General features: G+C 59.6%; 2 protein-coding genes across 9 annotated transcripts in view; both read left to right on the forward strand.

Annotated features, from left to right (window-relative positions):
* The window catches only part of PPP1R16A (protein phosphatase 1 regulatory subunit 16A), a 39,990-nt gene extending 20,647 nt beyond the window's left edge, over positions 1-19,343 (forward strand). The window contains exons 2-13 of one of the 6 annotated variants that reach the window (XM_026488865.4): positions 1,578-1,769; positions 10,970-11,169; positions 13,397-14,448; positions 15,797-15,867; positions 15,937-16,082; positions 17,201-17,304; positions 17,372-17,496; positions 17,585-17,710; positions 17,791-17,866; positions 17,942-18,071; positions 18,247-18,412; positions 18,706-19,343. In XM_026488865.4, coding sequence (XP_026344650.1) covers positions 14,190-14,448; positions 15,797-15,867; positions 15,937-16,082; positions 17,201-17,304; positions 17,372-17,496; positions 17,585-17,710; positions 17,791-17,866; positions 17,942-18,071; positions 18,247-18,412; positions 18,706-19,083 — 1,581 coding nt within the window. In that variant the 5' untranslated portion in view covers positions 1,578-1,769; positions 10,970-11,169; positions 13,397-14,189 and the 3' untranslated portion in view covers positions 19,084-19,343. The remainder of the gene's footprint in view (positions 1-1,577; positions 1,770-10,969; positions 11,170-13,396; positions 14,449-15,796; positions 15,868-15,936; positions 16,083-17,200; positions 17,305-17,371; positions 17,497-17,584; positions 17,711-17,790; positions 17,867-17,941; positions 18,072-18,246; positions 18,413-18,705) is intronic. The other 5 variants (XM_048212577.2, XM_044380207.3, XM_057307880.1 and 2 more) reach the window with 5 other exon arrangements.
* GPT (glutamic--pyruvic transaminase) lies at positions 18,751-24,235 on the forward strand. Of its 3 annotated transcripts, XM_026488868.4 has the most exons (11): positions 18,751-21,611; positions 21,749-21,838; positions 21,913-22,021; positions 22,179-22,312; positions 22,464-22,707; positions 22,848-22,927; positions 23,015-23,151; positions 23,261-23,435; positions 23,514-23,669; positions 23,763-23,875; positions 23,947-24,235. In XM_026488868.4, the coding sequence occupies exons 1-11, from the start codon at positions 21,450-21,452 to the stop codon at positions 24,035-24,037; spliced, it is 1,491 nt and encodes a 496-aa protein (XP_026344653.1). In that variant the 5' UTR covers positions 18,751-21,449; the 3' UTR covers positions 24,038-24,235. The 3 variants fall into 3 exon arrangements, with proteins under 3 accessions (XP_026344653.1, XP_044236143.1, XP_057163864.1); XM_044380208.3 differs by lacking the exon at positions 22,848-22,927 and having other exon boundaries at positions 20,234-21,611; positions 22,464-22,577; XM_057307881.1 differs by lacking the exon at positions 23,514-23,669 and having other exon boundaries at positions 20,236-21,611.
* Positions 24,236-24,242: the final 7 nt, after the last annotated feature.

Below are 24,242 nucleotides of genomic sequence, written 5' to 3' on the forward strand. Positions count from 1 at the left end.
ACTCGATTCCAGGACCCTGGAATCCTGACCTGAGCCGAAGGCAGATGCTTAACCGACTGAGCCACCCAGGTGCCGCATCTCTGGCCCCTTTAAACAATTCCCGCCCCGGTCCCCCAGCCCTGGACAACCTGCATTCTGTCTGTGTCTGTGAATTTACCTATTCTCGGTCCCTCCTCCAAGTGGAATCACACACTGTCCTTTTGTCCATTGTGGCATGTGTCAGAACTTCCTTCTTTTTTATGGCTGAATATTCCACCATATGGATAGACCACATTTTGTTTATCTTTTCATTTGCCGATGGACATTTGAGTTTCTGCTTTTTAGCTCTTGTGAATCACGTTGAACGTTGGTGCATAGATACCTGAGCCCCAGTTTTCAGTTTGTTTGTGCAGAGATCCTGAAGTCCTTGGGTTATTTATCCCATGCGCTGCCGCTTTACACTGCCAGCTAGATGGAAGTTATGTCCTGTCCTGTACCCTAGTCCCTAATACTGTGTTGCAAAAGTTGGAAATGATGTCGGTCAGTCCTTCTGTCTGCATAGCCAGGAGGGATGCACGAACCCTGCTTTCTCATCTGTGTGTCCTGTCCCCATCTCCTGCACCCTAGAGGAATGATGTTCTTGGCTGGCTTTAGGTTCACGGGGATTCTGCTGCTTTATGTGTTACCAGTCCCCTTTATTATCTCCTTGAGTTTTTCTGACCTCCATTATTCCCTGGGCATTTCCCCTTTGCCATCCTCTCTGTTCAGTAGCTCCTCCTGTTCTTCCCTCCAACTTCAGGAATCTGTGTACTAATCGTGAATTCCCTTGCTCTCTGTTGCCCTTCCAGTTCTACTAGGCTTGTGGGGGGTGGGGTCTCACTGTGGGTACACGTGTGCTCAGTTGGTCATCTACACCTGCACATCTCTTTTCTAAGGCTGTGTGGCCCACGTGTCTTGTCTATAAACCCTCTCCAGCTTCCCTCACCACTGTTCCACGCCCGAGGGTCACTGTTGGGGCGTGTTCTGAGTCAGAACAGACCCAGGGTTACAACTTTGTGCTTTCAACCTTGTTGTTCCTCACAGACCTTAATTTCCAAATCTACATGATGGGATCCTGGCCCATTGGAGTGACTAGGCTAACTGAGACTAAATGGGACAGTGTGGCCACAAGGGCCTGGGGGCTGTGTTGGCCTCCAGGTGACCAGGGGCCGCTGGAAGTCCTCTGTCCTTAATCTCTCTGAGCCAAGGGCTGGCTTTTCTCTTTGCTCACTGAGCCTCTTTTCAAATGGAGATGCCTCCAGCCAGACTTCTTTCAGGCAGGCGGCTACGCCCCTGACACCTTGCTGTAAGTTTATTAGCTTTATTTTGGAGCTGGATGGCAAAGGGAAAGAAAATGGGGGAAGGAGGCCTCCCAGTTTGGGGGGAGCCTCCTGATGTTTGGGGGGAGGACTTCCCAGATTCTGGCCCCTTGCAGGCGCTGCTGCTGGAGCTCACTGTGGTCCCTGCCTCAGGTGGCCCCTGGGGCCTCACTCACAGATCCCCTCTCAGGCTCGTCAGCTGGCAGTTGTACCTGAGCCAAAGGAGATTTCATTTTTTAGGACAAAACCCAGGATAGCTTCAGTTTTGTCCGGCTCTACGGCTCTGTGGCAAGGGGTCTGAGGAGCACCGAGAAAACTGCGAAAGGGTGCAGGCCCTCTGCGAGGGTCTGAGAGGAAGCTGAGGCCAGGCGAGCTAGGCCTTGACAGACGGCTGAGGAGCTCAAGAGGGGACTGATCCTGGAGCCACAGCAGGTAGGACAGACCTCTAATACGGGCTCAGGGATCAGCAGATGGGTCACTGGAACAGAGTTGAGACTCTGGAACAGGTTCAGCAGACATGTAGGAACTTTACGACCAGGGCAGCGCTGCAGAACTTGGGGAGAAGCAGCTTTCAAACAAATGGTGCTGGGCAGTTGGGTGTCCGTATGGAACGAAAGTGGGTTGGAGCCTGCACAGTCACACAGCGGACTCTTAGTCCAGCTAAAGGCCAAAACTTGGAGCCCCTCACCTCGGAGTGGATGCATCCCACGCCCCTGCGTTCGGGAAGTGTGCGTGGGTGCACAGGTGGAAAACCGAGGTGGTGACCACAAGCAAGGAGGGATGGGGGAAGGCTCCGGCACCTGCTCGCTGTCCTGATGGGTGGTGCTCACGTGGTCTCGTGTGTCCAGTTTACGTGTGTTTTATGCACTTTGTATCACACTTCACAGTGGAAAAGTTCTCAAAGAGGACCCCGACACACTGGGGGAAATGCGAGGAAGCCTGTGCATCTTCAGCATGGCTCACAGCACCTACCGGAGATCCAGCCTGGCTGGACAGTGGTGGGATGGTGTCCTGGGTGCGGGGTGGACAGGCTGCTGAGTGCTCGGGTGGAAACCCATGCAGGCCCTGGGTCCAGGGCGTCTGTGGGCTGCGTGAGAAGCTCTGGCCTTCCATGGGGTCGTCAGGACCCTGTGTGCATTTTCAGTGCCCTGGGGCTGCAGTACAGAATCAGGCTGGAGCCCCAGCTGGTCACAGAACAGCAGGTGGAAGACGCAGACCCAGTGGGAACCAGGGCCCGGCTGTGCTGCTTCCTGGTTCTCAGACTCGCAGGTGTCTTCCCTCTCGGCCTTTACACTGACCCTTCGCTTGAACTGGATGCTCCTTCCAGCCCATGAGCTGCCACCTTGAAGGTGCGTTGGTCATCCACCGCCCTTCCCTTGAGTGCCAGCCCTGGAGCAGCAGGAGTGGTGACCGCTGCTTGTGGAAGAAATGAATAAAAGCAGGAATAAGCAGGAGATGCAGGCCTCCTGGAGCCGAGGTCTGCCTTGGTGACAATTGTAGTGTCAAGGTCACTGAACCATGGTTCAGGTGGCCAGTTTCAAGGGTGTTCCCAGAGTAGGCACTCAATTCCTGAGGGTTCTCCCAGGAATGTGGAGTCTGGGAGGCGGAGGCTGGACCCAGGGGAGTCGGAGGGACCATAAGCGGCCCCAGGCCCCAGGCAGTAGTGCAGGCAGCACCAAGGGCCTGCCTGTAATGGGTCCTTGAGACCCAGTGGTGGGAGGCTGGCAGGACAGAGGGACAGGCATATGCCACTCTGAGAGATAGGGCATGGAAGAAGGACCCTTTGGGGCAGGAGGCCATTAACCCCATTCCTGTGTTGGCTTTGAGATACTTGTGATCCTAGAATGACAGGTGGGCATGTCTGGAACAGTGTGGATATGGCTCCTCTTTTAGAATCCTTTGCTGCCCTGGGCCCGTAAGCAAGGATAATAAGGTCTCCAGCCTCATAAGGCTGGTCTGTGGAAGTGCGTTCTGATGCCAAGCGCTTGTCGTGTGACAGCTGATCCCTCCCGTTCTGCTGCTGGAATGTTTCTGGTGGTTCCCTACTGCCGATGAGGCCAGGTATTTGGGAAGCCATTTGTGCCCTTATCCTTGAGCGTGCATTTCCTGAAGGTTCAGGACGTCGATACAGCACTTGAGCTCAGAGCCTGGGTCCCAGTTGGCCAACTGTCCTGGGAATGTCCTATCTAGCCGTGCGCCTGGGGCACGTTCCCCCTGGGGCAGTGTCTGCAGTGGGATGGCTAGTGGAGGACATGTATACCATGGACACCCTGGTGGTGGTCCAGGACAGTCACCGCTCCTCTGTGCCTTCCCCACCGTCGGTCTCCGCCCTGGGAGGAGGGACTGACTGATGGCCGGGGTTCCTTGTGTGGATGAGGTGAGGTGCTAGTGGAAGGTGTTGGCCCATTTCCCTATTTGGTGGAAGGGTTCCTTTTGCTTTTTAGTAGTGCTAGCTTTGTATCACCAATACCATTTCCTACTCCAGGGCTTCCTTCCTCACTCCTTTTACTTTTACATTTTATTTTGAAATCGCTATAGATTTGCATACAGTTGTGAGAAGTAGCTCAGAGAGACTGACCCCTTGCATACATCTGAAGTCCCCTGAAGGCATCTAGGACACTGACGTGCACACACTCCACTGACCTTTGCAGATTTTACCAGTGTACCTGCGTCTGTGTGTGTGCACGCGTGTGTGCAGTCTTGTTAACTGTATGGATTTGTGTGACCAGGAGAGTCCAAGTGCAGAGCAGCTCCATGACAAGGACCCTGTGCTACCCTGTGTAGCCATGGCCACTGTCTTCCTCTGCCCCCACCCCACCCCCTAAGATCTCACCGTCTCAAGGATTTGTTATCTTTGGAATCGTGCAGGGTGGGACTGTTAGGGAGGGGCCCAGTGCCCTTGAGATCCGTGCAGGCTGTGTGCCTCCGGAGTCGGACCCTTTCCATCGCAGAGGAGTGTTCCATGATGTGGGTGGACCAGAGTTCCGTTAACCATTTGCCCATTGAAGGCCTGGGTTGTTTCCAGTTTGGGGCTGTTATGAGTAAAGTTGCTGTGAAGTTTGTGTCCAGGTTTTTGTGTGAACTGGAATGTCCATTTCTCTGGGACAAAGGCCCAAGAGTGCCGCTGCTGGGTCATGTGGTGAGCACATGCTTAGTGTTTTTAAGAAACTACTGGTCTGTTTTCCAGAGTGGCTGCACCATTTTGTGTGCCCACCAGCAATGTGGGAAACCCTTGCCCCTTCTGATAGGTATGCAGGGGCACCTCCTGTGGTTTTAACCTGCGCTTCCTCACGGCTAATGCTGTCGAAGATCTTCCCGTGGGCTTTTTTGCCATCTGTGTATCGTCTTCAGTGAAGTGTCTGTTCACGCCTGTTGCCCATTTTCTAATTGGATTGTTTGGTTTTTACGGATGAGTTTTGAGTCCTTTATGTGAGCTGGAGAGAAGTTATTTGTTTGGTCTATGATTTGCAGACGTGCTCTCCAGTCAATGGCTTGGCTTTTCACCCTCTTCACAGGGTCTTTTGTGGAGCAAAAGTGTTTAATTGCGGTGTAGTTCAAGTTGTCTTTTACGGACTGTGCTTTTGGTGTCCTGTCTGCAGAAACTGTATGTCTTCACCTTTAACATTGAGATGCATAGTGCACCTGGGGTAGTGATTATGATGAGTTTTTTTTTATATGTGGCTATCCAGCTGACCCAGCTCCATTTATTGGAGAGGTTCTTTTTCTGCTGCTCTGCACTGTCATAAATTGAGTGTCTACACTTAGTGGGTTTGTTTCTGGACTCTCTTCTGTTCCATTGGTCTGTTTACCCCTAAGCCAATACCTCAGAGTCTTAGTTACCAATCTTTATATTACGTTTTGTTATGGAATAGTGTGAGTACTTCAAATTTGTTCTTTTCTAGGATTGTCCTGATTGTTCTTAGCCTTTTCCAATTCACATAAAATGGAGAATAAGTTTTGTGAGTTTCAAATACAGCTACTGTGTTTTGGTTGGGATCGCTTTGGACCTTAGATAAGCTGGGGAGAAATGACGTTCTGGCACTTCCGAGACTTGTGACCCATGAGCATGGTGGATCCTTATTCGCTAGGTCTTCCCTCATGCTTTTAAAAAAGGTTTTGTGGTTTTCTGTGTATAGGTCTTGTGCCTCTTTTGTTAGACTTACTCCTAGACATTGATGATTTGGGGTATATTGTATTACCATAAACAGCATCGTAATGTTTCATTGTCTAGTTGTTGCTAGCATTTGTAAATACAATTATTGTTTACATTGACCTTGTATCTGCCAATATTGCTGTTTTAATTAATCCTAATTGTTTTTCTATAGGATCCTTCGGGTTTTTATCATACACGATGTCATTTGCAAATAATGAGTTTTTTGTACCCTTCCTGTCCTTATTCCACTTATTTCTTTCTCTTGCCCAGTTGCATTGGCTAGAACCTTAGTACAAATATGAACAGAAGTAGTGATAGCAAACATTCTTGTCTCACCCAGCATGGTTTGTTTTTAAAATTAGGTTGGGATAATCATTGTGCTGATGGAAAGAACGCAGAGGCAGGAGAGAGCTGATACTGGGAGACAGAGGTCCTGGAAGGGTCCTGGGGGCGTGGGTCCGGGTCCTTGTAGTGGGATGAAGCATTGCGGGGGAAGGGGGGAACAGTGGCAGGTGGATATCCTTGTCTGATGGCTTCTGTTTTTTTATGAACCATGTCAGCAGCTGAGCATGAAAATAAGGGAGAAGAGGCAAAGGAAGCTGTAAGATTTCTCAAAGAATTAGTGCCATTGAGTGTGGGGATATTCTGATCGGATCGGGGCCACCAAATGTGCGGTGACCCGATCGGGTGGAGGCTGGCCTCACGGGTGATGCAGAACAAAGGAGAGTTTACTGAATACACCGTAAGGGAGCAGCGGGCAGAGCGGGCAGGACAGCATGCGGAACAGTGAGGGAGAGACTCTCTGCCAGGAGGCGGCTGTGGTGGGGGGCTGCGGTTAAAGGGGGAAGGTGAGGAGGTATGGGAATGGAGGGAATTTTCCTTTTTTGGTACCTATGTCCGGGTGTAAGTGGCCCATTGGTCAGCCGTAGGGCCTGTGGCTGTTTTTGAGTGGGTCACCTGATGGGCCTGTTTGTATTCAGCTAGGGGGCTGGGGGGGGGGTCACCGTGGGCCCTCTACTTTCCTCAGGTTTCCATGGCTCAAGTTGGTTGCCTGAAAGTGGCCTCTACAGAGTGGGCCCCGCACCTGTCTGCGGTGTGGTCCGTGGCTCTGCTGGCTCATTCCGTGTTGGGGCAGGCATGCCGGACAGGCTGGCTTTCCCCCTGTGCACAGTAGAGCAGGAGGCAGAGCACGTGATGGTCGAGCACGGCTTGAAGCTGAAGGTGAGGACATGACAGTGTGGGGGCTCTGGAGTGCTGGGGTCAGCGTCTGCAGCACTGAGCTGGGCTGGGGGGTAGGTGATGGTCTGAGAATGGGCTGTTGAGTTTAAATGCCAGGGTGGGGGTGAGGGGGGACAGTTACTGATGGTGACGGGGTCACGGGCATAACTGGGACAGAGGATGAGGTCACTGGCAGGAAGAAGAGGTCAGACTGAGGAGCAGGGAGTTGAAGGGTGGTCGCCAAGAAATGGACACCCCAGGAATTCAGAGCTGGTGCAGCGATGGGGCGATGCCCAGAGCAAGGGCTGGGGTGGGTGGTTGGCAGAGCTGTTGGCTCGTCTCAGCTAGGACTCTTGGACAGAGGAGTGGGGGAGGGGCTGCAAGCCACAGTGAGGGACAGGGCAGGTGAGTGCCCCCCTTCCAGGGCAGGGGGCTGAGGTGGGTTCAGAACTGGGGGATTGAGAGCAGGGTCAGAAGCCCCCTCCTCGCTGCTCTCTGGTCAAGCCTGTCTCTACCTTCCCTGCCAGCTCAGCCAGTTTCTCCGGAGGTGGGGCCCCCCGCCGTGTCCTTGCCGGTTCTCCGTGGGGGACCTCTGCAGGGCTGGCAGTGGTCTCCTTATCCTTCTCTTTTAAAAGCACAGGAAGGTTCCTTCTTTGAGAAGGGTCACCTGTCCGGTGGGAGGTACACCTGCGGGGCAGTGTCTTGACATGCTGTATTGGTCCAAGCCTTTTCCGTTTCTCTGGGTGCCCCAGGTCATCCTCGAGGCTGGCACCCTGGGCCTCTCTGGTCCAGCCACGTGTGCCATCCAAGCGCGTGTCCTGCTGGTAATTACTAGGGACTTGAGTATCTAACTGGGTGTTTTCAGCGCGATCTGTGTCCTCTGTCCGGTGAGCTGTCTTGCACGGCCCCATCATGATGGACCTGAGGACCACTTGGTCATGTTTTGCCCAGCTGACCATCTGTTTTCTGGTTTTGTGGGTTTTGTTTTGATTGGTCTTATCCCTTGGTGCAGACATCTTGAAGACCTAGTGCAGCCGGATTTATCACTTCTTGTTTTCGTCCCTGGGTTTTGTGTCACGGTTAGAAAGGCTTCCCTGTGCTGGGATCACAGATACTCTTCCTTTTTCCTGATATGCCTGTGGCTTTGTTCTTCCTTGTGGCTGTGTCTCTGATGAGTCTGGAGCGGATTTTTTTTTTTTTAAGATTTTATTTATTTATTTTAGCAAGGGGAGCAGAGGGAGAGGGTAAGGGAGAGAACCTCAAGCAGACTGCACACCAAGCACAGAGCTCTCCGTGGGGCTCGGTCCACGACCCTGAGATCGTGACCTGAGCCGAAATCAAAGAGTCAGACGGTTCACCGACAGAGCCACCCAAGCGCCCCTTGGGGTGAGGAGAGGGGTGGAACCTGCTCTGTGTTTCCAGGCATCTGTAGCCACGTGCCGGAGCGGTGCTCCCTCCGTGTCCTGTGTGGCCCTTCTGTGCTCTCTGCAGCGGCCACCCTCGTCCTCCCATGTGCATCTCTGTTGGCCCCTTGCTCCTGGATGCTCTGTCCTGGGCTTCCTGGTGCCAGTTTGCCCTGGACACTGCTCACACCTACTCCTGAGGGCCCTCCTTCGTCTGCCTGCTTCTCACTGGCCCTTTCCCTGCATCTGACAACCTGTCCCATCCTCGTCCTGTTACTCTTGTCTTCTCCTGTCCATTCCCTACTGGGAGGTGTGTGGGTCCCTGTGCCTCTTCTGTGAGGTTTCCCTCACCCCCCATCTGATCACATCAGTCATTTGTCTGAAAGCTTCTGTGGCTCCCACAGCCTGTGGGCAGAGGCCAGCTCCTCAGCTGGGGACAGAAGATGCTCCCGGAGCTGACTGTGGTACGTGCTGTCCTTACCAGGTCAGATCTGATAGCCAACAGGAGTGCTCACACCTGTTCTCCCAAAACAGAGTGCTTACAGGTGCTTAGAAGAGGTTTACCTTGGGGCGCCTGGGTGGCACAGCGGTTAAGCGTCTGCCTTCGGCTCAGGGCGTGATCCCGGCATTATGGGATCGAGCCCCACATCAGGCTCTTCCGCTATGAGCCTGCTTCTTCCTCTCCCACTCCCCCTGCTTGTGTCCCCTCTCTCGCTGGCTGTCTCTGTCTCTGTGGAATGAATAAATAAAATCTTAAAAAAAAAAAAAGAAGAGGTTTACCTTGTGTGGCTCAAAAGTCAAACAGAAGTGACCTGAAGTGTGTATTCCCCATCCACCTGCCTCTCTGAACCCCACCATGACCACTTCTGGTCTTTTTTGTGTGTCTTTCTTGTGTTTCTTATATACATAAAAATGTATGTTCTTATTTTATTCCTTTTTTACACAAAAGGTAGTGTACCATATACAGACTTTATACCTTTTTTCTTCACCGAACATTTTTTTTTAAAGATTTATTTATTGAGATTCCTGGGTGGCTCAGTCGTTAAGCGTCTGCCTTCAGCTCTGGTCATGATCTCAGGGTCCTGGGATCGAGCCCCGCATTGGGCTCCCTGTTCAGCGGGGAGTCGGTTTCTCCCCCTCCCTCTGCCCTTCACCCTGCTCATGTTCTCTTTATTTTTTAAAAAGATTTCATTGGGGGCGCCTGGGTAGCGCAGTCGTCAGGCGGCTGCCTTCGGCTCAGGGCGTGATCCTGGCGTTCCAAGATCGAGTCCCACATCAGGCTCTTCCGCTATGAGCCTGCTTCTTCCTCTCCCACTCCCCCTGCCTGTATTCCCTCTCTCGCTGGCTGTCTCTCTCTGTCAAAATAAATAAATAAAATCTTAAAAAAAAAATAAAAATAAAAAGATTTCATTGATTTATCTGAGTGAGCGAGAGAGAGAGCGTGCGTGAATGGGATGACGAGCAGAGGGAGAGGGAGAATGCCAAGCGGACTCTGCACTGAGCACAGAGCCTGATGCAGGGTTCGATCCCACAACCCTGCGATCATGCCTTGAGTTGAAATCAAGAGTCAGACACTTAACTGACTGAGCCTCCCAGATGCCCCTGAACAAACACTATTTCTTAGCTTCCCTTCCATGGTGGTCCACAGGAAGCTCTTCGTAAACCCCTTGGGGTCTTATTTAATTAGGCCGTGTGACAGACAGGTAGGTCATTCCCAGTGTTTTCTGTCGTAAAGGCTGTTGGAGCAGGAGCCTGACGGTAGCCCTGTGGGGTTGCTGGTGAGTGCACCCTGGGGGATGGCCACTCTGTACTCCATGGATGTCACAGTGGGGAGGGTGCCTGTGGCAGCACCCGCAGGTCCGCTACTCCTACGGTCTGTGTGCCAGTGCGAGCACCCTGCTGCCAGTTTCCCAGCTGCTGCTCTCAGAGCAGGCCCTCCCATGTCTGCTTCCTTCTGCTCATGGGCACTAGGCCTGACCTCACTCACTGATGGACATTCTGCTCCTCTACTGAGGGTAGGGCCTGTCCTCGGTCCCCTCCTGTGCCCCGTCCCTGCCCCGAGCACAGAGCCGAGCAAAGGAGCTGGGAGGGAGGAGCGCTTGAGTGACCAGAGCAGGCACGCCAGTCAAGTGCCCTCCCCTGCGCTGGGTGGGCTGCCTCTTCACAATCTGGTGTTGTCATGTTTTAGGGTCTCTGGGCATCTGGTCCTTTCCTAACTGGATGGTACAGGCCATGGGGCACCTCAGGCCTGAGCTTGTCCACTCCGTAGCTGCACCGATCTGTGCCAGGCCTGGTCCCCTCAGCCCTTTACAAACGCTGACCAAAGGCTCCTCTTGCAGGTGCCGGCACATGGTTAAGGAGATGGACAGGGAGTGTGCCCTTAACAAGCTTGTCCTCTAGTGGAAGAGACAGGCCAGGACAGACAGTGCCCTTGTGTCTGGTGTCCAGCATCCAGCCTCGGCCTGCTCGGGAAGCCGCTGTGAGACCCGTGTGCCCGCAGGGGTCTGGGACGTTGGTGGGATGGGAGTCTTCCCAGGCGAGCCGGTCTAGGGTGGGGTGGTATGAGCACATGGGATAGGGTTAGGGGTCGGCCCCGGAATGGGGGCCGGGCTACGGGGGCCCTTACTGTGTGTGAGTCCTGCAGCACCCTCTGTTGGCATGGATAGACAAACCTATGTTTCTGGGACGCCTGCCTTAACCAGGACAGTGTCGGCTCTGCATCAGGTTCCCGGGGAGCGGTCCCAGCGCCTCGCCCATGGCATTCGGATGACCTTACCTTGTTACTCTGTAGAATGGCGATATGCACTTTCCCAGAGTGAGGGGTGTCTAGCGATTTTCCCGTTTTTTTGCTATTGTAGATAATGCTGCGAATGAAACCAGCTGTTCTGACCGCAAGTTACAGGAATCTACTCCAAAAGGCCAAGCACAGCTTCACATCCTGGGGGTGGGAAGCCCCCAGAACCGGAGGGAAGGCGGGTGGGCAGGCTTGGGCCTGACGCAGCCTGGGCTCCCCCAGCCTCCATCCTCAGTCTCTTCCTCTCTCTGAACAAGGCCGTGGGTGAGTAAAGCGACATGTAACCTCCCCTTTCAGGCTCTGGGTTCTTGTTCCACCATCGCTAACCCTCACACAGATGCTGAGGTGGGCGTGAGGGGTGATGTGGTAGAGTGGTTAACAGGGGACTTTGCATTTAAGCATGGTCTCAGTTTCCCTGTGTAGCAATGGGGATAATGGCAGGGACCTGCTGGGAGGCTGTGACAGTGGGTGTCACGGGTGTTGCATGGATCCATTCCTGCGGGGCTGGAGGCTGGGGACTGGGCCTCCTGTCCCAGAAGCCAGGGGCCCCAGCGGCACTCTCAGCGCAGTCTTCAGGGATTGCCCAGGGGTGTGGGCTCTGAGAGGCTCTGGGGCGGTGGTCACCGTCCTTCCAGGAGGCTCCTTCCATCTCAGTCCACACTCTTTTTTTTTTTTTTTTTAAAGATTTTATTTATTTATTCGACAGAGATAGAGACAGCTAGTGAGAGAGGGAACACAAGCAGGGGGAGTGGGAGAGGAAGAAGCAGGCTCCCAGCGGAGGAGCCTGATGTGGGGCTCGATCCCAGAACGCCGGGATCACGCCCTGAGCCGAAGGCAGACGCTTAACGACTGAGCCACCCAGGCGCCCCTCAGTCCACACTCTTGTGCAGTTTACCTGGGCACAGAGCTGAGACCTGGAAAAAGTCGCCCAGATTATCTGTTTGACATTCTAGTGAGACTTGGGGGAGGATTTGTGAACAAGGTGGGAGAGGCCCTGCTTACCACCCCCTACCCCCTGAGGCCTGGCTGTGGTGCACTGGCCATTCCGTGGGACTCCACTAAGCCATCTTGGCCTTGGCAGCTCAGTTGAGGGTCGAGTCTTCTACTTCTGGTGGTCGATTCCTGGACTGTGGCTGGGAGGAGGCAGCTGAGTGAGGCCTGGGGAGGGGCATCAGGCAGGGTCCAGGGGGCTGGGGCCCAGAAGGCTTAGGGGTGAGCCTGGAGGGGCCACCCCTGCATGGAGACTGTCCTGGGATTGGGCGCCCACTGTAGTGTTTCCCTGGCACTCCCACGGTCATCTTAGGGTCACCTTGGGCTCAGAGAACATAGTCAGCAGCCCAAGGACGTGCCCAAAGTTACAGGGAGATTGCCCTCAGGCATCTTCCAGCAAGGAGCACTGCTGAAGGGCTCCAGAGCAGATCCAGGGCTTCAGGAGCCTGAGTCAGGGGCTGAGGACCCGAGTAAGCTGCCGCAGCCCAAACCAGGAGACCAGAGTCTCCAGTGTGCACTGGCCAGTGTTCTTCCCACTGTGGCTAGGTTGGGGGAGGGGATGCTAGGCTCTCCAGATCCTGCTTCCTGATGAATTTTCGTGGATGGCCTTCAAAATGAGTGAACCAAGACACGTGTTCAGTTTAAAAAGCTGCTTGCTCTTTTTGGTTGTTTTCTGGAGGACATGGGCTTCGGAACCTCTTTTAGTCTGTGAAGTGATAGGGTGGGCGACACCTTTTAAGTCTGGCTCAACTTGACACAGTCAGGTGGTGGCTTTGGTGCTGGCGCCCGTCTTCAAGAAGTGCAACTGGTCCCTGTGACCCTGTGAGCTCACTGCTGGGGAGCCGTGGCCTGGGGGTCCCCTCCCCTTGCCACGGCTGGAGACTGCGTGCCTTGCTCCTCACTTATGGTCTCTTGGGGTGGGTGGTTCAGGTCAGCTTCCCTGGAAGACCCAGAGAGGCGAAGGTCACACCTTGTGTGTGGGATTGCCTGCTCCCTGGGGGTGGAGGGGGGCATGAGGGGAGGGCGCTGTGAGTGGCCGGGAGGGAAGGAGAGTCTTGCAGAGTGGGTGAGGCTCTGCCATGCCCTGCGTTGGTAGTTTGTAGCCTGCACAGCCCTCAGGGCAGTTCGGGGGGAGCCCAAGGAGAAGGTGACCTTGTGCAGTCCAGCCTGGGGCAGACAGGTCAGTGATGCAGTAGGGGACCAGGGCCTTGAGAAGCTTGCAGAAAACAGCTCCCAGAGGCCAGCACCTGGGCCCTGGAGAGGCAGCTTCATGGGGAAGGCCCACTGCCAGCTGCCGGTTCAGCCCTCCTTGCTCCCTGCTCTGAGCTGCGCTGCCCTTTCTGGGAGCCCTGAGTGTGTGAGTGCCCCCTCCGGGAATGTTGTCCAGCAGTGCTGGCTGTGGGCTGGAGATGGGCCTCGTCTGGGGCGGGGCAAGCATCTCACCTGCTGGCCGGCCCCACCCAGAGCTGGCCTTCACGTGCTTCCCCTTCCTCCTCCACAGGCTAGTGGAAGCCGCCTGCTGTCTGTCGCCTTACCTGCCTTCGAAAGGAGGCCTCCGGGAGACACAGTTGCCGTGCCCTCGGTACCCGGCTGCTCACACAGTCTCACTCGGGGGCACTGGGGCCAAGACCCCAGGACTCTGAGGGCACACCCTGCCCTGGTCTCTCTGTGGCTGTGGGGCCCGCCCTCTGGCCACACCTCCCTGTTAGCACTGATGTACTGACCCTGGAGGACAGATGGGAGAGGGGAGGGAAGGCCAGCCCATGGCTGCTCCCAGACCCCACCCAGCATCCTGAGGCCTGGAAGGGGAGGGGGCTTCTAGAACTCCCAAGGGCTCCCAGGGGCCTCTGCCCATTGCCCTGCCCTCCCTTCGCCCTCACTGAAGTGCCAGGACACGGCAGCTTTGTTATCTGGGTAATTAGCTTCAGACCCTGGACTGAGGCTGGCCAGGTCCTGGGCTGCTTTCTACAGGCTGTGCACCCTGACCCCAAGAGGGAGGTGAGGCCCTGCCCGCTGAGCAGCCAAGGTGCCAGGGCTCTTGAGAGGCAGGCTGTGGGCACCCACACTGCCCTTTCTGCCTGGGGTCCGTGTTCCTCAGGACCGTCTGGGCCTGGTCACGGCGTGGGGCCTTGTGACCTAGCCTTGCCAGGGGCAGGGGCCACCACCGAGCCTTAGGGAGGGGATGCCCCCAAGGGTGCTGGTCCAGCCCACTGCCCCACTCCTCAGGCCCAGTCTGGCCCCTGTGCTCCCCCATCTGGTGCCGCGAGCAGCCCCCCTGGCAGGTAGCCCCCGCCATGGCCGAGCACCTGGAGCTGCTGGCGGAGATGCCTGTGGTGGCCAGGATGAGCACGCAGGAGCGGCTGAAGCACGCCCAGAAGCGACGTGCCCAGCAGGTGAAGATGTGGGCCCAGGCTGAGAAGGAGGCCCAGGGCAAGAAGGGCCATCGGGAGCGGCCGTGGAAGGAGGCAGCCAGCGGCAGGCTGCAGAAGCGGGTCCTCTTCCCCGCCAGCGTCACCCTTCTGGAGGCCGCTGCCCGAAATGACCTGGAAGAAGGTGAGCGTGGCTGAGCCCCAGGGCACAGTGCCATCCTGTGGAGGCCCAGGGGCTGGCCTGGTGTTCTCAGTTGCATGCTGTCAGTTGTAGGCCACCTGAGGCTAGCCCGTGGTGGGGCGGCACACACGGGGTGCTGCTGGGGGCGTGAGGCTGATGGGCCGTTGGGCAGGGGCATTGGGCAAGGCCTAGGAGCCTGGACGAGTGTCCAGGGCTTCGCTCAGGTGGGCTGGGAGTGGCCCGAAGTCTTTGCCACCTCTTGCCAGGGTGCTGGGTGACCATCAGGAGAGTCCTGGCCACCACCTGCTTGGGTCCTCAGTCTCCACCTCTGTAAAGGAGGGTGCCCACCTCAGCCGGTTAGAGCGCAGGGGCAGGGGTCCGCCGCAGGCCAGCCCCCCTGACGCCTGCCTCAGGCCCCGTCTCTGACTTCTTCCTCCCCATCAGGACCTTCCCGGCTAAATGACAGGCGTGAGCTTTCTTGGACAGGCTCCTCATTCCTCCCCTGTACCCTTTGTGCTCACAGCCCCTCTGTTCTCCCGGAGAGGCTCTGGAGGGCTCTTCCTGCCTTCCTCCAGGGCAGAGGCTGGGGTGCAGAGGGCAAGGAGGGGCGGGCAGTGCCTCAAGGCCCAGGAAGTAGAGGAGGGCATGGTGGGTGTGCTGCAGGCAGGCCATGGCGTAGGGAACTGTGGGAAGGAGGGTGATGTTGCCTGTGGAGCGCAGTCTGAGAGGGCCGGGCCATCACGGAGGTCTGTGGTGACCTTGGCGACAGCCTAGGCCCACTGAACAATGAGGACAGGGACTAGCTCTGCTGAGGGGAGACCCTGGAGGGGACAGGCCTGGATGCCTTGGGCCTGCACTGCAGGCTGCAGCTGGGCAGGGAGCCTGCTTTAGGCTGGGGCACATGTGGGGGTGGAGTGCTCTGCTGGTGGGAAAGGCTTGGGGGAGCACGAGACCCAGTGAGGGTATTGCTGGGGGGGTGCTGGAACCCTGGCCAGAATGGGCGAGATTGGAGCCCAGCGGGGACTGCCCTCACACAGGAGCCTGAGGGCTGGAGCGTCAGGGTTCAGGAGGGGTGGGTCCCGCTTGGTGCTGGAGGTGGGGGCATGCTGTGTGTGCGCACTTGGGGCAGGCAGAGCCCCAGCGCCCTGGCTCTTGAGCCCTCTGCCTGGGCTCGGGGGTCCCTCTAGCCCCCTGACCACCGTCCTCGTCGGCGTTCCCTGCTCCCAGCCGCAGGATAGCAGTCAGCCCAGGAACCCTTAGGTACCCTGCACCCCGTCTGGAACAGTGTTGGCTTGTGGCCGGACCTCTCTCTCTACACCCTCATCACACTCCCCCCTCCCCCTTCTTACAGTCCGTCAGCTCCTTGAGAGTGGGGTCAGCCCCGACCTGGCCAACGAAGATGGCCTGACGGCCCTGCACCAGGTCAGCCATTGCTTGGTGGGGTGGGTGGGCGAGGAGGGGGCCGTGGCACTCAGGCTCTGTGGTTTGTAGAGCTGCATCGATGACTTCCGGGACATGGTGCAGCAGCTCCTGGAGGCTGGGGCCAAGGTCAATGCCCGCGACAGCGAGAGCTGGACACCCCTGCACGCTGCGGCCACCTGTGGCCACCTGCACCTGGTGGAGCTGCTGATTGCCCGGTAGGGCCCCATCGGTGTGGCCAGACCGGGCGTCTGTGTCAGGCAGGGGCTACACTTGGGCCAGGAGAGGCCGGGCCTTCCTTGCCGATGGTAGTTATCCTGAGACACAGCCCAGGTGTCTCGTCTGCAGGAAGCAGGCTTGGCCCTTGGCTTCTTGTGTTCCCACTCACCTTTGCTTACCCTGACCTCACCCGGGCATGGAGATCAGGGCCTCAGCAGAGCCTGCAGATGCTGTGGCACCAAGGGAACAAGCATGTACTCAGGGACGTGTGGTGGTTCCTGGGTGCACCCTCCTGCCGAGCACCCTTAGGAGTTTAGGGACCCTTGACGGTGGGCCTTGACCTCTAGCTCTGCTCTCACTGGGGTCTGCACAGAGACATGCCCTTCTGGACAGCATGATGAGGGCAGCACTGGCAAAGATGGAGGGGTACCTGCACATGGTTGGAGACTTTGACAAGGAGGGCGGGGCAGAGCAGGATTTCTTTGCATGCGTGCCTTAGTGAACGGGAGGGGTGGTCAGCTTTACCCGGGTCCAGGAATTCCCCCCACTACCAAGGCCCTTCACCTTGGACCCCTGCAGCAGAACAGATGGTCAGGGTCTCAGGCTCTCCTTGGAGTGGTCTAGGTGCTGATAATGGGTGTGTGGGTGGGTGGGTGGCAGTCTCTTCCCTTCACACATAGACGCCCCAGAGTGGCAGGGGTGGCTGTATGCAGCTCCTGTGCACAGAGAGCACCCACCTTTGTGTCCAGGCTCCCCTGCAGCTCCCCTGGCCATGCCTCTGCTTGAGCCTTGTTCCCTGCAGCTCCCCTACCTCTACCTTTTGCTCCCCGAGGCTCCTGGAGTCCTGCCCCCCCCGCCCCGGCTGGTGGGCCCAGTGTGTGGGTTGACAGGGGCACATGGGTGTGGAACCTGGCGCTCAGACACGGGTGGAGACTAGGGGATGGCCTACCTGGCTTGAGGGCAGGATCCAGAGCTGAGGGGCACCAGGGGCCTGGGCCTCCTCCATCACTGTTCTGGAGAGCAGCCCCAGGCCAAGGGCCTTTGTAGAGGGTGGACCAGAAGCGTCCATGGGGGAGAAGGGCTCTGTGGCCAAAGCCCCTGTCCATTCTTCCTGCAGTGGTGCCGACCTCCTGGCCGTCAACACTGATGGGAACATGCCTTATGACCTCTGTGAGGATGAGCGGACGCTGGACTGCCTTGAGACGGCCATGGCCAACCGTGGTGAGTATGACCCCACTCGCCCACCCGTGGTGCCCGGGGCGCCAGCTCTGAGCTCGCTGCCTTTCAGGCGTCACCCAGGACAGCATTGAGGGAGCCCGGGCCTTGCCAGAGCTGTGCATGCTGGATGACATCCGCAGCCGGCTGCAGGCGGGAGCCGACATCGATGCCCCCCAGGACCACGGGGCCACGCTGGTGAGGATGGGGCCACGTGAGGTGCAAGTGGGGAGGTCGCCACTGGAGGGGCAGGGCAGGGACTCAGGGCTACGCGGTTTGCCCGTAGCTACACATTGCGGCCGCCAATGGGTTCGGTGAGGCGGCTACCCTGCTGCTGGAGCACCGGGCCAGCCTGAGCGCCAGAGACCAGGACGGCTGGGAGCCGCTGCACGCTGCAGCCTACTGGGGCCAGGTGAGTGCAGGGTGGGGGCAGCCGGCCTGGTGGGGGCTCCTGGCTCCTGGCCGCGGGTCCTTCAGCTCCCCGGCCCTCAGGTGCATCTGGTGGAGCTGCTCGTGGCACACGGGGCCGACCTGAACGGGAAGTCTCTGATGGACGAGACGCCTCTCGGTGAGCTGGGGCCGCCTCTGCCAGCATGGAGGGTGGCTGGGAGGGCACCGGTGACCCTCTGCCCACTTCTCCTAGACGTGTGCGGGGACGAGGAGGTGCGGACCAAGCTGCTGGAGCTGAAGCACAAGCACGACGCGCTTCTGCGCGCCCAGGGCCGCCAGCGCTCTCTGCTGCGCCGTCGCACCTCGAGCGCGGGCAGCCGGGGGTGAGCGCCCGTGGTCGACCCCGGCGTCCCACCCTGGCCGTCAGACGCCCCGCCCACACCCCCCGCTCTGCCCTGGCTTTGCCCCGTGGCCGTGGCCGCAGTGCCAGTGGGAGTTCCTGGCCGAGTCCGAGGGGCGAGTGGCATCCTCCCCCCACCCTCACTGTGCCTCCCCCAGGAAGGTGGTGAGGAGGGTGAGCCTGACTCAGCGCACCAGCCTGTACCGCAAGGAGCATGCCCAGGAGGCCATCGTGTGGCAGCAGCCACCGCCTGCCAGTCCGGAGCCGCCCGAGGAGGACGAGGATGGCCAGACGGATGCGGAGCTGCGACCCACGCCCAGTGAGGTGAGCCCCACGCCGTCCTCCTCCAGCACGGTGGCTGTTGGTCTGGGCCCCACCCTCTGTGGGTAGCACAGGCATGTGACCTGATGTTGCTGCCCCATTTCTCCCACCACACCCGCCCTAGGAGTCCATGGGACCGGTGACCCCGTTCCCAAAAACCGGGCCAGTGCAGCACAGTGGCAGCTGCTGGCCCTACTCTCATTTCTGCCCCTTGACCACCACACAGCCTGGGGCCCGCGGCCAAGGGAGGCCAGAGAGGGCCTTCCTGGTGGCCTCTGAGGCCCATGCTTCCCCAGCAGGAGGACGACCTTGAGTCGGCCAGGCCGCACAATGGCCGGGTTGGAGGCAGCCCAGGGCGGCACCTGTACTCCAAGCGGCTGGACCGGAGCGTTTCCTACCAGCTGAGCCCGCTGGAGAGCACCGCCCCCGATGCCCTGGTCCGGGCCAAGGCCCACCACACGCTGGCAGAGCTGAAGCGCCAGCGAGCCGCTGCTAAGCTGCAACGTCCCCTGCCTGAGGGACCTGAGGGACCTGAGCCTGGCCTGCCTGTGGACGCTGAGAGCCCCCAGCCAGAGTGCCGCTCCGGGGCTGGTGGAGATCCGCCCCTGCTGAAGCTCACAGCGCCCTCAGAGGAAGCCCCCATGGAGAAGAGGCCTTGCTGCCTGCTCATGTGAGGGGCTGGCCGCCAGAGTCACAAAGTCCTGTTGTGAGGCCTGGCCAGAGGCTGCCGTGGGGCCCCTGCTCTGGGGACCGCAGTGTGTGCCCTGGTGCTGCTGCTGGGGGATAGGCAGTGCAGGGCCTCCCCTGTTCCCCCCCTTCTAGGGTGCCAGCATCCTTGCTCAGGGATGAACGTCTGGCAGAAGCCCTCCTGGGGGGGTCCTGGCTACAGAGACCTAGTTTGATCGTGTGACTCTTGATAAAGGGCTGTTCTGCCACTGGCCTTGTTGTGTGTGTCAGCTGGGCCACTGTCCTGGGCGTGGGGAGCTGTTGTGTTGCTCTTCTGGGTGTGCCCATCCCTGTTCGTGGGCCTGTAGGTGCTTGCTTGTGGCTGCCTGGCCCTGCGTGGGAGTGAGGCCCACGGCCACTGGGCAAGAAGCCTGGCTTGTCGTGTGCCCGCCTCCCTGCCTTCCCAGCCTCCTGGAGGCTCCTCTGTAACTCTTTGCTTTCCTGAGAGGAACAGGGAGCTTTGAAAGGACATTCTTTGGGGGTCAGGGCTGGAGGTATCCACGCCAGAGGGGCAGGGATCCTGTCTTGGAAGGGGAGGGGGCTTTCCACAAGATTCTTGAGCCACAGAGGGGAGAGTCTGCACAAGGCTGGAGTCAGAAACCTCCCTGGGGGGTGAGTCCCCCTCTTCCTGGCACGTAGCCCTGATCCTGGGGCCTGGCTGCCAGCCTCTGCCTGGGCCGGCAAAGGGGGCCAGCGGTTGGCCGCCCAGATTCTGAGCTGGCTGGGCACAATGTGTCAGGGTGACAGGGGCCCCTTAGGGGCCTTGAGTGGGAGGGCCGAGGGCACTGCTGCTCTCTGTCCATGGTGGGCAGCTCTGCATGGCCACCAGTGCTGGGTCACCTTCCCCTCCCCAGTGGGTTCTGACCCAGTCAGCCCCATGTCTGCAGGGCCCACCCTTTCCTGAGCATCGCTGGTTGGAGGGGTGTCCTCAGCAGGGCTGGGGAGGGCAGGGGATAGGCTGCGGGTTAAATTTAGCGTGTGGGGCGGTGCAGCTGCCACGGTCCACCTGCTAACACGGCTGCCGCTTGTGCCTTGCTGCCAGGGGTGGGAGGGGCTGGCTCTGCCTCGGGCTGGGGCGGGGGCCGTATTAGCCTGTGCTCTGGCCTGGGGGCAGGAGGTGGGGGTGGGCCCCCGAGGTGGCACAGAGCCGAGAGGTGCAAGTGAGACACAGGCTGGCTGCCTGGGGCTCCTGCTCTTTCCTTTCCAGCCAGCAGGAGCAGAGGAGCCCGAGCTGCCCTCAGGCCTGACTACCTGCCCTCAGCTTCTCTCAGAGGCCTGGCTTCTTGACCTTCCACTCAGAATCAGATGTCAGCAGCTGGGGTAGCCACCCCTGAGTATGGCCTATCAGCTCCCTTCAGGGCCTGGGGAGGTGGGGCCCTGAGGGCCTATCACAGCTTGCTTCCCACTATCTCTGCCAATCAGGAACAGGGAAGGGGAGCTTAGGTCACCCTGCCTGTGGTATGGCCCCAAGGGCAGCTCCAGGCTGGCGTATGGTGAAAGGGCACAACAGCAGCCCAGAGCAGCCGAGGTGTCCGAGGGCCCAGAGCCACCCTACCCTGTCGCCCAGTGTCCCAACCCAGAGACTCGGCCTCCACCAGTTACTGATCTGGGACCAAGGTCCAACCCCAGGGCTCATGCAGCCAGCGGGCCATGGTTGCCAGCCCAGGAGGGGCCAGCCAGATGGAACCCCGCATCTGAGCTTTTGCTCCCCTCCCCCAGTAACACCAGGATTCTGTAGAGGCCTGACTCAGTTACCTGGGAGACAGGCCTGCTGGCCCAAGCAAAGATGGGGGGCCTGAGAGGGCTAGGCTTTGGCAGAGCCCTGCTGGGGTAAATCTCCAGGGGCCCCAGCTCCATTTCCCCTGAGGGTTTGGCTCTGCCCAGCTCTGCCAACCTCTCCAGGCACTCAGTGCACCTCCCCTCCCCCAGGCTCAGTCCCTCAGAGCTTCTTGAACCTTCTGTCTGTCCCTACCCCCCATGTAGGTCTCCTGCTCCCCTGTCATGGGGACACTGGGCGGGCACTGGGCCTCGCCCCAAACCCCGCCTGCCTCCTCATGCACTCCCTATGGCTCCCTGGGGCAGAACTGTGCCCAGACGGGTGGGGCGGGGCCCAGCGGCCCCGACTTCTTCAGCCTTTTCTGTCCCTTTCAGTGGGGCCAGCAGGCTGCAGTGAAGAGGGTGCCCTTTACCTAGAACCCCCCTACCCAGGCTCCCTCTTCCCAGCCCCGGCCCACTGAGTCTGGACCCAGCTTCCCTTATCCCCACTTCTGAATCCTGCCGTGTCCTGACCTTCCTGCCTGGTCTGAGTAGGGTCATGGCCTTGAGGGCAGGTGACCACAGCCAGGTTGCGATGAACGGGCTGAAGGAGAAGGTGCTGACGCTGGACACCATGAACCCGTGTGTTCGGAGGGTGGAGTATGCGGTGCGCGGGCCCATTGTGCTGCGTGCCCTCGAGCTGGAGCAGGAACTGCGCCAGGTATGGCCCTGGGCCCCGCCACTGCCCTCCAGGCTGCACCTGGACAGCTGAGTCAGACCATTCCCACAGTCACATAGGACAGGGACCGGCCAGCATGATAAGGCCCATTCTCACTGCCTGTGCCCCCTCCCTCTCAGGGGGTAAAGAAGCCCTTCACCGAGGTCATCCGTGCCAACATCGGGGACGCGCAGGCCATGGGGCAGAAGCCCATCACCTTCCTGCGTCAGGTGAGGCTCAGCATTGCCCTGGCGTTCCTCCCCAGTCAGCCCACGTGCTCTGGCTCAGTGTCCGCTCCTCCCAGGTCCTGGCCCTCTGCGTCCACCCTGATCTCCTGAACAGCCCCGACTTCCCCGAGGATGCCAAGAGAAAGGCTGAGCGCATCTTGCAGGCATGTGGGGGACACAGCCTGGGTAAGTGCCAGTGCCCAGAGCGGCCAAAGCCCCAGGGAGGAAGCAGGAGCTTGGGGGGAAGGCTGTCCCAGGGGAGGGGTGGACCTGACTGCTGGACAGGGCGGAGATACCAGCGAGGACTGCTAAGGAACCCCGTTCTGCCCCGCCCCCTGGCCAGGGGCCTACAGCGTCAGCTCCGGCATCCAGCTGATCCGGGAGGATGTAGCGAGCTACATCGAGCGGCGCGATGGAGGCATTCCTGCAGACCCCAACAACATCTACCTGTCCACCGGGGCCAGCGACGCCATCGTGGTAGGCCAGGGCCAGAGCAGGAGGACGGCACGGCTCTTTTTGTGCCGCTGGGCGGACCTTGCTCCTCCTGGCACTGTGGTTCTCGGCGGGGCGGGGAACAGGTGCAGTGCCTGTGGGCCCCACCAACCTTGCCCCCCCATCCGGCCCACAGACGGTGCTGAAGCTGCTGGTGGCGGGAGAGGGTCCCACCCGCACAGGTGTGCTCATCCCCATCCCTCAGTACCCGTTGTACTCCGCGGCGCTGGCCGAGCTCAACGCTGTGCAGGTGGACTACTACTTGGATGAGGAGCGCGCTTGGGCACTGGACGTGGCCGAGCTGCGGCGGGCCCTGTGCCAGGCGCGTGATCATTGCTGCCCACGCGCACTCTGCATTATCAACCCTGGCAACCCCACTGGTGCGCCGCCCGTCCCCCCAGCCATCCCGCTTACCCTCCCCCCGTCAGTCCTTCCCACCCCCCCACCCCCCCGCGCCCGCGCCCCGCAGAGCTCAGAGCCCGAGTCTGACCCCGGACATGCTGGGTCCCCCGCGCCCCAGGGCAGGTGCAAGCCCGCGAGTGCATCGAGGCTGTGATTCGCTTTGCCTTCGAGGAGCGCCTCTTCCTCATGGCTGATGAGGTGCTGGCAAGGGCTCGCCTGGGGCTTGGGGTCGGAGGGCAGCAGTGGCAGCCCCCCCACCCTCGTGACGCCGGTCCGCCCATCCAGGTGTACCAGGACAACGTGTATGCGGAGGGTTCTCAGTTCCACTCATTCAAGAAGGTGCTCACAGAGATGGGGCCGCCTTACGCGACGCAGCAGGAGCTCGCTTCTTTCCACTCCGTCTCCAAGGGCTACATGGGAGAGTACGTGCAGGCTGGGCGGGCGGGGTCTCGCGGATGCGCCCTCGGCTTGGTTCCCCCTCCCCGGCCTGCCCTGACACCTGCCCTCGCACACACCCCCGCCCCCCCGCAGGTGCGGGTTCCGCGGCGGCTACGTGGAGGTGGTGAACTTGGACGCCGCCGTGCAGCAACAGATGCAGAAGTTGTTGAGCGTGCGGCTGTGCCCGCCGGTGCCGGGCCAGGTCCTGCTCAGCATGGTGGTCAGCCCGCCCGCGCCCTCGGACCCCTCCTTCGCACAGTTCCAGGCGGTGAGCCAGAGGGGCTGGGGCGGGGTGGGGGTGCGCCGCCGCCGCCAGGTCTGACCGGCCCACCCTCCGCGGCCACAGGAGAGGCAGGCGGTGCTGGCCGAGCTGGCGGCGAAGGCGAAGCTCACGGAGCAGGTTTTCAACGAGGCTCCCGGCATTCGCTGCAACCCGGTGCAGGGTGCCATGTACTCCTTCCCTCGCGTGCAGCTGCCCCCGCGCGCCGTGCAGCGCGCTCAGGTCCGGGTGGAGACTGGCGGGCGGGGGCCGGCGGGGGCGGGCGGAGTCTGGGCGCCCAGCCCTGACCGGCCCGCGCTGCGTGTCCGCCCCCAGGAGCTGGGCCTGGCCCCCGACATGTTCTTCTGCATGCGTCTTCTGGAGGAGACCGGCATCTGCGTGGTCCCCGGGAGTGGCTTCGGGCAGAGGGAAGGCACCTACCACTTCCGGTGAGGCCCAGTCCCGCACAGCTCAGCCCAGCAGCCCCCAGCGCCTTCGCTGACCTCCCTGCCCATTTCAGGATGACCATTCTGCCCCCCATGGAGAAGCTGCGGCCTCTGCTGGAGAAGCTGAGCCAGTTCCACGCCAAGTTCACCCGAGAGTACTCCTGAACACCCCCGTCCCTTCAGGGCCAGGCTGGGCCGGCAGGGCCGACCCTGGACTTACCATGGCCAGGGCCCTGGGGGTCTCTGGAGCCCTCTGGACTTCCTCCTGCTGCCTGTGGGGCTGGCCCCCTGCCTTCCTGCAGGCTCCTAATAAAGCTATGACGCAGTCTGACTACATGGAAGACGGCTGTGTGCACACACCTGTACGAGC

The sequence above is a fragment of the Ursus arctos genome, unplaced genomic scaffold (assembly GCF_023065955.2).
Source record: "Ursus arctos isolate Adak ecotype North America unplaced genomic scaffold, UrsArc2.0 scaffold_6, whole genome shotgun sequence".
Taxonomy (NCBI): Eukaryota; Metazoa; Chordata; class Mammalia; order Carnivora; family Ursidae; genus Ursus; species Ursus arctos.

What these genes read in the sequence shown, in the direction of transcription:
- GPT (XM_026488868.4), top strand. Translation starts at nt 21,450, where the DNA reads ATGGCCTTGAGGGCAGGTGACCACAGCCAGGTTGCGATGAACGGGCTG. An exon ending in CCTTCGCACAGTTCCAGGCG is followed by an intron (nt 23,436 to 23,513) that starts GTGAGCCAGAGG and finishes CCGCGGCCACAG; the next exon opens with GAGAGGCAGGCGGTGCTGGC. An exon ending in GCGCCGTGCAGCGCGCTCAG is followed by an intron (nt 23,670 to 23,762) that starts GTCCGGGTGGAG and finishes GTCCGCCCCCAG; the next exon opens with GAGCTGGGCCTGGCCCCCGA.